A 15,520-nucleotide genomic window follows, 5' to 3' on the forward strand; every position below is an offset into this window, starting at 1 on the left:
CATGCTTGCAAAGCAAACTATCTTGCAGTTTTGGATCACCTCGTAAGCACCTTCATATCAGGTTTGGGTGGCAAAAGCCACAACAATTGAAACTTTCGAACTCAGGGCAAACAAAGAAATTGAAAACAGACTGGGTAAATTAAAAGTCATTTTGGAAGAGATTACTAGCTATTATATGAATGCCATCCACATCACATATTACATCACATTATACCACATCAACTTCACATTCCATTATATCTCCTCATGATGCATTACATTGTGTTGCACTTCATTACATCATATCATAACATATTATATTATCTTACATCACATTCTCTGATCCTTTATTTGTGTGTGTTTAATGTAGCTTGACTGACGTTATACACCTATAGGTTCTAAGGGTAGCCAAGGCCAAGTCATTTGTCTTGGATACCACTCACTTTCTTAACCTCATCGAACCTCTGATTGTTTCTCAGTCTGATCTATTAATCACCATGGATCTTGAGGCTCTGTACAGCAATATGCCCCAAGTGGAAGCATTGAGTATTGTAGACATTACTTTATCAAATCTACCTGATGATACTCGTATTACCAAATCCTTTCTGATGGTTCTATCCACCTTGGTACTCCAGCGTAACTTTTTTGAGGTTCAGGGCGACTTTTACCTCCAGATTCATGGGGTTGCGATGGGCACAGCGATGGCCCCGAGTGTAGCAAATTTGTATGTTACGGATTTTGAGGAGAAGCATCTTTATCCCTATGTCTGGATGACTAGCATTGCAATCTGGCTACGCTACATAGATGACATTTTCATCTGGACTGATACATCTGTAAAATTTTATGAGTTTTTACAGTGGATTAATTCCTTAAACAGTCACTTAAAATTCTCTGCCACTGTAGATGCTTCTTCTGTTACTTACCTGGATACTGTGGTAACTAAATCCACTTGTAAATTGGCGACTACTGTTTTCAGGAAATCAACTTACCGTAACACCTATCTGCACTAATCCAGTTGTCATCCTGCCCGTTTGAAACAATCTCTTCCCATTAGTCAATTCCTTAGAATAGGTCACATTTGCTCTACTGTTGCTGAATTTAAGATTCAGGCCAAAACTCTTACTCAGCATTTCAAGGCTAGGGGTTATCCAGATTGGACCATTAGACAGGCTTATTTGAGAGCTCGCTACGCTAATCCAGAGCTACTTCGTAGCACTACATCTCGTGAAAATCCTGAACATCAGATGTGTCCTTTCCTTTTCAAATCAGGCTCATACAGTTGCTAAGATCATCAATAAACACTGGCACATTTTGAATTGCCACACGTCATTTAAGGAGCCTCCCCGTATAGCCTTCTCTCGCCCCAAGAATTTGAGCAATCTTCTAACTGGGCTGGAGTAAGTCTTAACAGAGATTTCGGCAGTTGGAACCCAAGCACAGTACAGGGTAAAGCTTTGGATTCTTGCCCAGAAATAGCTAAGAAGAAAAAATTTAAAAATTTAAATTGAATCAGGTTGGGCAGACTGGATGGACCATTCGGGTCTTTATCTGCCGTCATCTACTATGTTACTAACTCCGGTGACCTCACGTTTCAGGTCTGGTTCGGGTAGCCACCAAGCTTGTGGGCACTGCAATATGTGTCTCAACACTCTTTCCATCAGTAGTTGGTAGCACCCTCAAACCAAACGTACTTACCAACTGAGACATCATACAACATGTGATTCTTCATGGGTCATCTATATCATCATTTGTCCTTGTCATCTTATTTATGTGGGCTGTACTAGCAGAAAAATTAGGATCATACTTACAGAGCATAAGAGCAGACTTAATACCAACACTTTGTCTGCTCCTCTGGTCCCGCACTGCCTGGACAAGCATCACGGATTCGATGACCTGTACTGGTTTGTGCTTGAACAAATTGACAAGAACTACAAAGGTGATAAAATGGCTCGGATTCAGTTAAGAGAACAGTTTTGGATCTTTCATTTGCGGGCTGTTCAACCCGATGGACTCAACGACTGCATCGAGTGGAATACTATTTTATAGGTCATTTCTTTCTCTTGCTGCTATTGGTTCTCCTGGACTTGGCATACTTCCTGCTTGGCCTTAAAACCCGGTGTGTGTTGCTTACCGGCAGCTATGCCCTCCTTTCAGCCACTTTATATTTTCATCCTCCACGTTCTCATCTTCAGTTCTTTAATTTCAATGGGTTCCTGATGAAGGGGACACTTTGTCACCGAAACCAGGCTTGGTTGAACTCAGCCTGAAGAACAAGGCTTTGAATCTGCCCATTTTCTTCGGACTTCCCAACATTGGAAGGATATTTTGGATTCTTCTATTCAAGCTAAGTTATTTTTATTTTTTTCGTGGAGTTGGCTGGGGGGTTCTCAGTGTGGTATTTTGGCCTTATTTTGCTGTGTGTTTCACTAATTATTCACTAAATTTTGGTTATTTACTTTAGTTAAGCACACAGGTGATATTCAGTGATGGTGTGCAGGCGGTGGCTTTGTGCCTCTACCTTAGAGTGCTAAGCGCTGGAGGTTCTCCTCCCCTCGCTGATCCCTCACACTGAGGATATCCCATTCACATTATTATTATTATTTTGATTTTGTTGTATTCACATCTAGTGCTTACTTAGAGGGTAGTTTCACCCTGTTCACTCAGCATGGCCTTAATACCACCCTAAGAACCTATTGACTACACTGCCTTTTTGTTGCCTCTTGCTAAGTTCCTCTGGCAGTCTATTTTGTTGGAGTCTCTGTTTGTGTCTGGGTAGAGAATGACATGGTGAACAAACACCGCAGCGAACCGCGGTAGAATGTGGGTTATCTGCAATAACAGAAACACTAATGCCCTCCTCTCATCCTTTACCGATATTCCCCTGGCTCCCCTCTGAAATTCAAACAATCCCAGCGACTCGCCCTCTTCCTTTCGACTCCGTCCCTGGATTGCAACATTGGAAGTGGGGAAGCGCTGAAGTCAACAGCTTGGGAAAGGCCTGCTGGCTCTGATTGGGGATTCCCCTGTGATCAGTTCAGCCAGTGCAAAGACCCTCCCCCCCATCGACAGGAGGGATGCTTTGTACTCCCTCCTACCTCACAACACCCCTCCAACGCTATCCACACCCGAAATCAGTTGGAGGGATGCCCACTCCCTCCTACCTGAATGACACCCCCCCAAGCCCCTTCTGCCTGAATGATCATGAACCCCTAGAACCACCCTCCCCCCTTTTTACCTTGACTAGAGTCTGGAGTCTGGATTTGATCAAAGACCTTCAAGTGATGCCTTCTCTCTCACCTCTTCAAAATGGTGGGTCTTTCCCCTTCTCAGTGCTCCCTGGGAAGCACTGGGAGGGGCCTAAGGCCCCGATTGGCTCAGGTGTCCAAAGACCCTCCCAAGTAGGAGAAGACATCACTCTTGACGGCCTTCGCTCCAATCCAGATTCCAGACTACAGTCAAGGTTCGGGAGGAGGGTTCATGGTGATTCAGGCAGGAGGGAGTGAGCACCAGATTCTCTCACTGCTGGGAGGGGGGTTTGGGGGGATATATAAAATGGCTTTAAATATGTAATGTATCTTGTTGTACGACTTCATTCGTGTTAATTTATGAGAGCATTTTTATGCCAAATACTGTTCTTGTTGTATTTGCAAGCTTATGTGAGAATACACTCTTATCAATGCTATTTCCTGACTGTGTTTAACCCTTTAACTGGCAGATGGTGAAACTTTATGTAACTTGATGTTGAATGAGAGCAACAGTGCCAAGATAATAGGCACTGAATGCCTCTAAAACCAAAGTTCTTTACTTTCATACCCCACAACAGACAGTCCTGAAAATCATCACTTTCCAAACAGTAAACTCCCTTACAGTAGACAAATCCTCCAAAGTTCTGGGCTGTATTTTGGACTCCACACTATCAATGGAGCTGCAAATTTCCAACCTCTGGAAGAAAACCTTCTTCACTATGAGACAGCTGAGACTCATCAAACCATACTTTCACCAACACCACTTTGCCCTGTTCATGCAGATGTTGATCCTGTCCCAGCTAGACTACTGTAACTCCATCTACATGGGCATCAACATCAGCCTTATCCGCAAAATCCAGCTCATACAAAACATAGCCATTAGACTCACATCCAAACTGAAAAACACTCAGTCTCTAGTTACCTCAAACAACTTTTGAATTCAAAACAGCCTGCATTATACACCACATACTCTACAGAAACTCTGCCGCACCACTGATTCACCTATTCTCCTCAGCATGGTCCACTTCACGCAGAAATCTCGACAGGATAAAATTGATTCTCCCTACAACAAAAAATCTCAAATACAAACACATATTTCACTCAATGTTCATATTCTTGGGTATGAAAACCTAGCACGATCTCACAAGAACCGTCAGAACAGAATCCAATACACTGCATTTCACAAGAAACTAAAGACCTTTCTCTTCGACTCCATAAGCTCTACCAACAACTAAGTCTAACATTCTCGACGCCTAACTCTACGTTTTACTTCAACCCAAGAACCAAGTACTCAGCTTACTCCTATTAATGACTGTAACAGATTCCATCCACCTCAAGTCATTGTTTTACCCTTTCTCTCGTTGTACTTTATTTCTCCTCGACATGCTCCTTAATGTACCTCCCACAGCCCCTCTTTGTTACTCCATTCTTGGAATGACTGCCTCTACCTCATGATATCTCATAGGTCTTCTTTTGCCTAACACTTCCTTGTATTCTCATTATTTATTCTAGCATCTAAACAATGTACTGTAGTTCTCCTATATCGTATGTCGCCTTGAACCATTATAGGCACAGTGAGACACACAATACCAAATTAGATTAGATCTCCCATAAGAGCCATAGAAACACATGTTGCTTCTGAGCAACAATGCCAAATAAAGAGTTAGGGATATATCTACTTTTACTCCTCTGTTTATGTTTGCTGTAGAACATGAACACTTATTTTTTTTTACATTCCTCGCTGTACAAGTTGATATCTGTTATGTAACGGTTATTCTTAAGATGCATTTCAATAAACAAAGTTTAAAAAAAAAAAAAAAGAAAGCCAACAGTCTATCCCAAATATCTGAAAAATGTTTTGCATATAAACATCTTCATCAGCAAAAGGGATCAAAGATTCAATAATGAAAGTAAGTTCAGAAAATTACCTGAAGTTTAACAGCAAGTCCATTCAACTCAAGGCAGAACTGTCTGAAATAGAAATATATTACCATCAATGTTTGTCCTTATTAATACCAAGAATATGTGTGAAAAATTTAGTTACAACAGCCTTAAGGTCTTTAGACTTCTTAATCTCTTTTGACATTTGGAAATTCAAATAATTGAGAAAACATTCAAGGCTTTACTAAGCCACGTTAGCATTTTTAGTGCACGCAGCTTTTTATCACGCGCTAAACCTGCGCTACGCGGCTAGAACTAACGCCAGCTCAATGCTGGCATTAAGGTCTAGCGCACGCGGCAATTTAGCAAGCACTATTCCGTGCGTTAAGTCCCTAACACGGCTTGGTAAAAGAAGCCCTCAGTGTGAAGATGAAATCATTTCAGATTCTTGTGGGGAAAAAAAGTGGAAAGATGCTTGATAATAGCATGATGTGCTGGCCTGAACAAAGGCCTGGGCTCAGTTCCTCAGCCCAGCTTCAACAACCCAGGCCAACCAAGGCTGGGAATGCTATATAGAAGCAGCACTCACAGCCCCTGGGAAGATAGAGTCTCTACTACTGTACAAGAATGACACCTTGTGATTAGACTCAGACTGAATGTGCACTAAGTCCCAGAGGAGCTATTTTGTGATCCCTGCTGAGGCCAGATTAGGGGGGGGGAGTTTGAATAAGAATTTTTCCTACTTTAAACCTATTGAACAGAAGCCAAAAAGAACAGGAGCAAGTTGCTGAAAAACAAAATAAAAAAAAGATCTGAAAATAAACATAGTCACAGATAAAAGAAAGTACAGTATTCAGAATCAAACTTCTGACAGCAGATTGGATGAACAACAGGCTGAGACCCAGAGTCCAATATTCCTGCCAATATTCCTTGTAGACCTGGGCAAGTTATGTCATTCCTACACTGTCACAGATACAAACTTTAGGCTAGATTTACTAAAGTGCATTATCACATTAACATACACTAAAATGCATTATTTACTGCAAGATACATTCTGTGTTGAAAACAACCATGGGGATGATGCTGGAGGAACTTTCCGGTCTAGCACAAAACAATTTCTTTTTAGATCCGCAATTCATCAAGTCGCTAGGACTTGAGCACAAGTCGATGGCACCTAATAACAACATTCTACTGAATAGCACTTATTTACAAATAATGTGTTAACAGTGTTAGCATATGCTAATGTTTTAGGAGCTCTATCACTGTAAGCCCTTATGGGTCAGGGAAATACTTGCTACAACTAATTGTAACTTGCCTTGAACTACCAATGTACAGGTTGTGAGCTGATGAAGGGGATTCACAATGCCGCATCCTACTATTTCCCAAATGGGAAAATGGCTGACTGAACAAATGCAAATCATTTCTGCTAATTTACAAGGGGTCATGTGATGAAAGCATAAAAACCCTAGCATGGCGTTTTGGGATATTAAACTGTAGTTGCAGATTTATTAAGTTAAAATAGAGAGGCCAAGGAAGTTGGAAGCACTATGTTAAAAGAGAATTCTGTGCTGCAATACAAGGTGGGGCAATAGAAAATCAAAAACTGTTAAAGTATGCTCTTCCCACATTTGAAAGAAATGAATTGTTTATGACATTAGATGTTATGTATTTTTAAAGCACTTACACACATAGGGGCAAATTCAATAAACGGCGTCCTGATTATAGGCAGCGGTAGGCATTCTACCACTGTAATCAGCCAATCGGGAAACACATTTTCTTAAAACAAAACAAAACCCTGAGACAGGCTGCATACATTATAGGCGTCTGTTGCGGGTGCAGGAAGGTGCCTAGGAGTGCTTAAGCTTGCCCAAGGCTGGGCGTAGTTTCGCCTGGAAGTGGCCCTGGGCAAGCTTAAGCGGCCCTAGGTGTCTCCCTAGGGCAGGGGTAGGCAATTCCGGTCCTCTAGAGCCGGAGCTGGGTCAGGTTTTCAGGATATCCACAATGAATATGTATGAGATGGATTTGCATGCACTGCTTCCTTGAGATGCAAATCTTTCTCATGCATATTTATTGTGGCTATTCTGAAAACCTGACCTGGCTCCGGCTCTCGAGAAACGGAATTGCCTACCCCTGGCCCTCCCCTGATAGACGCTGAAATGTTGGTCAACAAAAAGCTGGTCTACATTTCCAATAGATGTGGCTGCTGAGCTGATTACCACAAAGATATCCCCCTGCTGTAATCTGCTGTGGGGCCTGGCAGGGAACCTGCCCTACCACAAAGTTGGCTGGCAGAAAAGATGCCCACTCCCTCCTGCCACCACCTCCGAACCCCCTGACACTGTCTGCAGCAGGAGGGATGCCCACTCCCACCTGTTGCTGACACCATTGATTCCCTCAAACCCCTAACACTCTTGACACTCCTCCCCCACCTCCAATTGGCAGGAGGGATCCCCACTCCTTCCTGCCGCCGGCCCCATTGATCCTTGAACCACAACACTCCCCTACATACCTGAACACTCACCTTACACCCTCCTACACCCTAAAATCCCCTATAATACCTCCCAATCCACCCATCCACCCCCATACCTTTAGGAGATGGCCGACAAGTGGGATGCCCATTCCCTCCTGCCGACAGGCCTGGCCCGCCTCTTCCAAAATGACGGGCCTTCCCTTTCCCAGTGCATTCTGGGATGCACCTGGGAGGGGCCTATAACTCCATTTGGCCAGATACCAAAGGGCATCCCCATGGGGGAGTGGGTCCACACCACACTCATAGCCGGTGTCATAGTCGGGACAAAGGCGTGCGCAGACAACTGAGCGCAACGCGGAGGAGCGCGCCAAAGAAAATGACTGTTTTAAAGGGCTCCGACGGGGGGTGTGGGGGGAACCCCCCCACTTTACTTTATACAGATCGCATCGCATTGTGGGGGGTTGTAACCCCCCACATTTTACTGAAAGCTTCACTTTTTCCCTAAAAAACAGGGAAACAGTTAAGTTTCCAGTATAATGAGGGCGGTTACAACCCCCCAAAATGCCGCTGCGATCTGTATTAAGTAAAGTGGGGGGTTCCCCAACAAAACCCCCCGTCGGAGCCCCTAAAAACACTCTTTTTCTTCGGCGCCCGCTTCCGTCTTGCACTCAGTTGTCGGCGCGTGCCTTTGTCTTCGGTGGTTTTGTCTATGAACCCTCATAGCCAAGTGTCATATGGATTTACAATTGATTTGCAACATTTTTATTTGCAAAGACTTTTATTGCATTGTATTACTTGCGAACACTTTTATTGCATCACATTGTTTTTATTGTCAAGACTTTTATTAAACTTTTACATCAAGAGCATTGGTTCCACAGCTTTTAATTCACTGAAACATGATTATTAAATTGGCTCAACCTTAACAATGGAAAACTGCTACGATAAGAAGGCCAACCATTGCTGAAGCAATCTTAAACCAGCATCTTTTGATCTCATGAAACAAATATCTTTTAACAGATACTTGGCACTGACCAATTTAAAGGATAACTATAAAGACTGCTATGATGAAAACGTAAGTTTTAAAAACACTGGATCATACCACCTTGTCAGAGAAAAAAGAAAAGATAGAATTTTATTCATTTCTTACTATTCTTCATATGTACCAGCCATATGCACACACAATAGCAATGATGTCACACGTTTTCTCTATTTAACCTATAATGACGCTTCTTCTGTTTTTTTTACTTTCATTTCACAAATGCTCATATATTGGCAAAGAAGTATACGCCTGGCAAGTGCCACAAAATACAGATGTTTGTTGTTATATATTTAAACGATAGCTTGGAATAGTAGGTTTCACCTACTTGTTAAATATACATTACTGACTTTGGAAATTCAGCGTAGGCCTTTTTGTTTCTGTGATATGGTGTTTTTAAGACTAAGTTATCATAGCAGTCTTCATAGTTATCCTTTAAATTGGTTAATGTCGAGTATCTGATAATGTCGAGTATCTGTTCTAAGATATGTTTCATGTAGATCAAATGGCACTGGTTTACGATTGCTCTGGAAATGGTTGGCCTTTTTACCATAGCGGTTTTCCATTATTAAGGTTTATTATTATTAATAATCATGTTTCAGTGCATTAAAAAGAAGGTGGTTATTAATTATAGTGCTCTTGTATCATCACATCATTACATGTAAGAAACGTTTATTCTCATAATATTCAGCATAATTGTAGAAATATATGTACATAGTGGTCATTTCAACTTTTCATGTTGGCTTTCATTTCTTGTAGTTTTTCAGATGCATGCCTACAGTAAAAGTGTTTTCTTGAGTGTTATATCTCCAAGGTAGGAAACTAGGAAGCACTATCAAGCTACCTTCTTTTTCTCTCTTCTTTTTTTTTCTTCTTTTCTCCCTCCTTTTATCTTTTTTACTTTTCTTCAGGATCTTATTCTTAGTATCTTCTTGTTTTAGGATAAGATAAAAGAGGTTGAGCCATTAGGCATTAAATTTGCGTTCAGGTATGGTTTTATTATATATTCATGTTTTCTTAGATTATCATTAGTGGTTTTGGTATTAATAATGCCATAGTAAGTTTCATGATGTATTTTCATGATGATGCTTATTTTTGTTCACCTGCAATTGCTTCACAGTTTATTTATTTATTTTATTACTTACATTTGTATGCTGTAATGTTATGATTCAGTATATGTTTGTTTTATAATTTTTATTCTGTTAGTACTGTACTTTTGTTGACAGTAGATACATTATGTTACTGTTTATAGCAGATATTTTTCATCTCTCCTTCATTTTGGTATTATTATTTTTTATTTATCAGATTTTTATCACACAATTCTTAAAGAACAGTAAAGGATAAAGATATACAAGATAGAAAAAATAGAAAAAAGATAGAAAAAATACAAGATATAAATAATATCTAATACAATCTTACTAGCCCACATTAATTTTGGGGGGAGCTACCTTAAATTAAGAACATAAGCAATGCCTCCACTGGGTCAGACCCGAGGTCCATCGTGCCCAGCAGTCCGCTCACGCGGCGGCCCAACAGTCCAGGACCTGTGCAGTAGCTCTCTATCTATACCCCTCTATCCCTTTTTCCAGCAGGAAATTATCCAATCCTTTCTTGAACTCCAGTACCGTACTCTGTCCTATTACGTCCTCTGGAAGCGCATTCCAGGTGTCCACCACACGCTGGGTAAAGAAAAACTTCCTAGCATTCGTTTTGAATCTGTCTCCTTCCAACTTTTCCGAATGCCCTCTTGTTCTTTTATGTTTTGAAAGTTTGAAAAATCTGTCCCTCTCTACTCTCTCTATGCCCTTCATGATCTTGTAGGTCTCTATCATGTCTCCTCTGAGTCTCTGCTTTTCCAGGGAGAAGAGCCCCAATCTCTCCAATTAAAGAAAATGAAACATTAAACTTGAGAAAAGGTTCAAATATAATTATAAAATATAAAGTATTAAACTTAAGAAAAGCAAAACCTTTCCCCAGGTTAAATCATTCTAGTTGTTCATGAAAACTTAATTGCTGAAGCTGTGTAGGGTCCCAAAAAAGAAATTCCTTCTCTTATATTTTAATTATACACTTGCAAGGGAATTTTAGAAAAAATGTTGCTGCTAGAGCTATAACCCTAGGTTTTAACTGAAGAAATTCCTTCCTTTGCTTTTGAGTTGCTCTAGCAACATCAGGAAATATCAAAACATTATCCCCACAGAATTTAGTTGTTTTATTTTTAAAATATAGTTTCATCAATAAGTTTTTATCTAACTCACTTAAACAAGTCATCAGAAGAGTAGCTTCGTTTTGGTATTATACTTATTTTATAATATGCATTATTGTACACGTTAATTCATATGTTTTTCATCAGTTCACATAATTTTTTTTAGTTTATTTTTATGAACTTTTGTTTTGATGATATTTTTGATATTATCTTTTTGTTAATGTGAATTTGTTTGTAATATTTATGGTTTTATGTCTTGATACAGGCCTCTGGGCTGAAGCACACATGTGTTGAGTTTTGTGAAGAATAAAGCTTGTCAGCACCTTTTGGTCACCTTCACTGTTTTCTTTGTATCTCTACTGTAAGAAGGTCGGTTCTCCTATAGCTGTAGATTAGATCCTTGTCCCATTTAGCTTGGGAAAACACTCAGGGAAAGCGAGATAAAAGTGTTTAAGGCCACCTTCCCTCCTCACTGAAGGTGGTCTGCTGATGCAGCCAACTCTAAGAGCTATATCCCAATAAAGCCTGCCAGTTGTAGCAAAGCTAACTAGAACATACCTCTTCAACTAACTCCTCTGCCCACGACTGATGGATCACAAAGAAATGTTTATTGGTACTAGGATCCTTTTGATATGTGTCATGTTAGGATAAAAACTTGCATTGAAATATCTTGCATTGTAACTATGGCAAATCTAACATGTAAATTGTACATTATGGGGCTCATAATCGAAAGAGAAAAACGTCCAAAAAACGTCCTAAGTCGGCACTTGGACGAACATTTCTCAAAAACATCCCAAGCGCCGAGAATAAAACCGGGTTTTGGACGTATTTAAAAACGACCTAGGCCTTCATAGTGCCGCTCAATGTCCAAAGCTAAACGGGGCGGTTTGGGAGGCATGTCAAGGGTGGGAGTTGGGCAGGACGTGGGCCGGCTTAGACTTAGTTGTACAGCATTTATAACCGAAAGTTTTACAACAGAGTCTAGACGGAACTTGGACGTTGTGACTTAAACCATGTAAAACATGGTCTAAGTCACAAAAACCCACCTAAACTCACTAGCTAAGCACTGCAAACACATAACACAGACCCCTACACACTACCCCAGTGATCACCAACTCACCCCCACAAAAATTTTATTCATAACTTTAAATTTCAGCCTCCAGACCATCATCACCTGGCCGCCTGGTGGTTGTTTAGGGACCCATAGAGAGAAGGACCCATACCCATAAGCCCCTCTAATCATTGCATTGATACTTAAACATATGCACTGCCCTATACACCCCCCAAATCCCTTTTATACTGGCATATAAGTGGCTATTGGGGTGGTAGATAAGTGGTTCTAGGGGATTGTGGAGGTGGTTTGGGGGGCTCACCGTCACCTATAAGGGAGCTGTAGTGAGGAGAAGCCATGGCACCCTTTTTGTGAAGTTCACAGCAGTGCCCTGTAAGGTACCCCACTATTTAGGTGGCATGTCTGAGTGTGCAGTCTATCACTTTGCAGACCCGTCCCACATCCAACAGGGCTTGTTCTAGGCGTTTTGTACTTGGACGGAAAGTTGGATGGAAATGTGGTATAAAGATGGACGATTTAGCGGCTTGGATGAACAGATCGGCAGGACGTATAATTAAACGATTTTCGAAAGTAAAAAAAAGTTGGACGTATCTTTCAAAAATGTGTCTTAGGCTCTTTTTGACTTTGGACGACTTGCGAGATGGACACAAACCCTTTCGATTATGCCCCTCATATTGTTTACTGTACATTTCCACAAATGTTGCTGCTGGTATACTATGCCAATTAATGCACCGAGCAATACATTTAAAAAAAATAACATTTCTAAAGAAAGAAAATTAAGGGGTGGGGGGGATCCAAGTTAACTCAAACATTCATGGATTCTGCAGCACTTTTCAGTTTGTTTTTAAGCATAACAAAGGAAAAGAGAAGCATCAATAAACTTGATCAGGTTATAGCCACTGAATAAGTTCTACTGAATTTTACTGAAGCAGATTTCAGAGCCATGTCTGTTCTTCACTCAGTCTACTTTAATGAAACAGAGGGAACTGCAATAAAAGACTAGACTAGATAGAAAGTGTGAGGTTATAAAAATGGAGGGGGGAGGGAGAGAAGCTAGTAATAATTGCCTAGGGCAGGGGTAGGGAACTCGGGTCCTCGAGAGCCGTATTCCAGTCGGGTTTTCAGGATTTCCCCAATGAATATGCATTGAGAGCTGTGCATGCAAATAGATCTCATGCATATTCTTTGGGGAAATCCTGAAAACCTGACTGGAATACGGCTCTTGAGGACTGGAGTTCCCTACCCTTGGCCTAGGGCAGGGGTTGACAACCTTTTTACCGCAGAGTCATTTTATCCAAAATGTTTGACCCAAGATTTACAAAGAACTGCCAAGGGTTAGCTTCTCTCCCTCCCAACCCCTCACAGGTCTCTGCACCTCTCATCCCTCCCTCCTCTTAACCTATAGCCAAGGTTCTTTCCTCTCTCCAGGCACCCTTTAAGTTTTCTCCCAACCCCACATTTCCCCCCCCCTGGGGCCTACCATGGTACCTGGTGGCCCAGCGGGAGTCTATGTGGTAGCAGCCCGGCCCTCTCACTCCTGCCTTATGAAATGACTGCAGCGATCTCTCACGGCAGCTTGTGGTACTGCAGGAAATGTCGTGAGTAGCTGCGAGAGGTCATGGCAGCTATTTTAGAAGGAAGCCGCAAGGAGGCAGCAACGAGAGGGCCAGGTTCCTACCAGAAAAACACCCGCTGGATCACCAGGGACCTTGGTAAGCCCAAGGTGGGGAGGGAGATTAAAGGGTCAGGGGCCATTAAGATCAGCCACATGCCCACATGTAAGAAGAGTTACAGGCTGCCTTGAGCTCAGCAGAAACAGATTGCTGTACAGAAGGTAACAAACACATGTATTAGCTGTGAAACAATCCCTACCTAAGATGTTCATACTTCCATACACCTTCATCTTGGCCTTCTGGTGGTTCAAGGATTTTATCAATGTTGGAACAGTCTGCTCTGATGTTTTGCTGGATATACTGTAGAAACAAATAAATGCAGTTACGTACCTATAGCAAGTATTCTCTAAGAACAGCAGGATAGGAATCCTCAAACACAGGGCAATGTCAACTGATGAAGCCTGCAATAAAATTGTCTCTAGCACTTTTCCAAAACTTGTAAGAAAGCCTCAATGTGTATGTGCTTCTTAAAACCTATCGCTATCATGTAGAAACCCCCCCCCCAGTCCACTGCAAGTTTCTTAGTATACAAGTCCTTGGGGTGGGAGAAGGATTTCTATCCTGCTGACCTCAGCGAACATCTGCTACAGGTACATAACTGTGTTTTCCAAGAGCAAGCAGGATAGCCAAACCCTCACATGTGAGCTTTCAGAGATACTGCATCAAGCAAACACCAAAACAATTTTTACAAATTTGTTTTAATTTTTATTTTTTAGCAGCAACAGCCTGCCAACCTAGAACTGAATATAATGTGCTTAGTGGGGATTGAGTAATTCTAAATACCAAATAAATTCTGGAGGACACTGGTTAACTAAGATATCCACAATGAATATTCATGCACTATTTCCACTGTATGCACATTGGTATCTTCAAGAATTCTTGGAAATTGGGCAGGCTTGGTGTATGCCAAGGACTGAGTTGAAAATCTCTGCTCTAGACAATAATGCAATGTGAATATATTGACAGAAGTCCAGTCCTTGTTGAAACCCTTGAAATCTCTTCAATGGAGGCTGACTTCAAGTGGGCTACTGATGCCATCATAATTCTAACATGAGTTGTGAGGTGAGCTTCTAGAGGCAGCCCTGCCTGGACATAAGAGAAGGAAATGCACACTCTTATTGGCTAGCAGACTGCATTTGTCATCAGCAGCCCCTATCATGTTAGGATGCAAAGAAACAAAAAGCTGGGTGGATGGCTATGAACTTTAGTTCACTTCAAAAAGAAGGTCAAGGCTCTTATGCTGTCCCATGTATGTAGTGTGCTTTTATCCTTGTGAGCAAAACGTTCAGGAAAAAAAGGACTACTAACTGGTCAAGATGGAAGTTTGATACTATCTTGGGAAGGAACTTCAGATGGGCTCACAAAACTACTCTGTTATTGAAACTACCATATATACTTGAATATAGGATGAGCTTTTTGGCCCAAAAATGGGGGTCTCAACCTATATTCAGGTCATCACTCGACCCCCTCCCCGACTTGATGCAGGCTTCTAATAGGCCGGGACAGGAGAGATCCCTCCCATCTCCTGGCCCGGCTGATGCAAATCATTTTTTTAACCCCCTCCCCCCCTTTTTAGTTATCCCTGGTGGTGCAACGGTGTATGGGCAGGACTGCGCTCCTACCCTGCGCACCTCCTTTGACTTGCCTATCAGGGCTTGTGGCGCACAGGCACGCAGGAGTGAGTTTCTTGAGCTCCCACACGGCCCTGCATCGCTAGCAGAATGGCTGCCGCCAGTTCTTGCGAGATTCGTGGGATCTGGCAACAGCCATTCTGCTAGCGATACAAGGCCGTGCGGGAAATCGAGAAGTTCACTCCTGCGTGTCTCTGCACTGCAAGCCCCAAGTGGCGATTCGAGTGCGGTCCTGCCCATACACTGTTGGACCACCAGGGATAACTAAAAAGGTACGCGGGAGGGGGGCGGTAAAAAAATTATTTGCATCAGCCAGGCCGGGACAAC

The 15,520-nt window shown here is 41.9% G+C and overlaps 1 protein-coding gene across 4 annotated transcripts in view; it reads right to left on the minus strand.

The window, feature by feature from the left end:
- The window catches only part of LOC117361554 (MOB-like protein phocein), a 132,497-nt gene that overhangs the window by 55,920 nt on the left and 61,057 nt on the right, over window positions 1–15,520 (minus strand). For all 4 annotated transcript variants that reach the window (XM_033947047.1, XM_033947043.1, XM_033947044.1 and 1 more), the window contains 2 exons: window positions 13,762–13,862; window positions 5,153–5,195 (listed from right to left, as the gene is read on the minus strand). In XM_033947047.1, the coding sequence (XP_033802938.1) occupies window positions 5,153–5,195; window positions 13,762–13,862 (144 nt within the window). The remainder of the gene's footprint in view (window positions 1–5,152; window positions 5,196–13,761; window positions 13,863–15,520) is intronic.

The sequence above is a fragment of the Geotrypetes seraphini genome, chromosome 5, assembly GCF_902459505.1.
Source record: "Geotrypetes seraphini chromosome 5, aGeoSer1.1, whole genome shotgun sequence".
Lineage (NCBI taxonomy): Eukaryota > Metazoa > Chordata > Amphibia > Gymnophiona > Dermophiidae > Geotrypetes > Geotrypetes seraphini.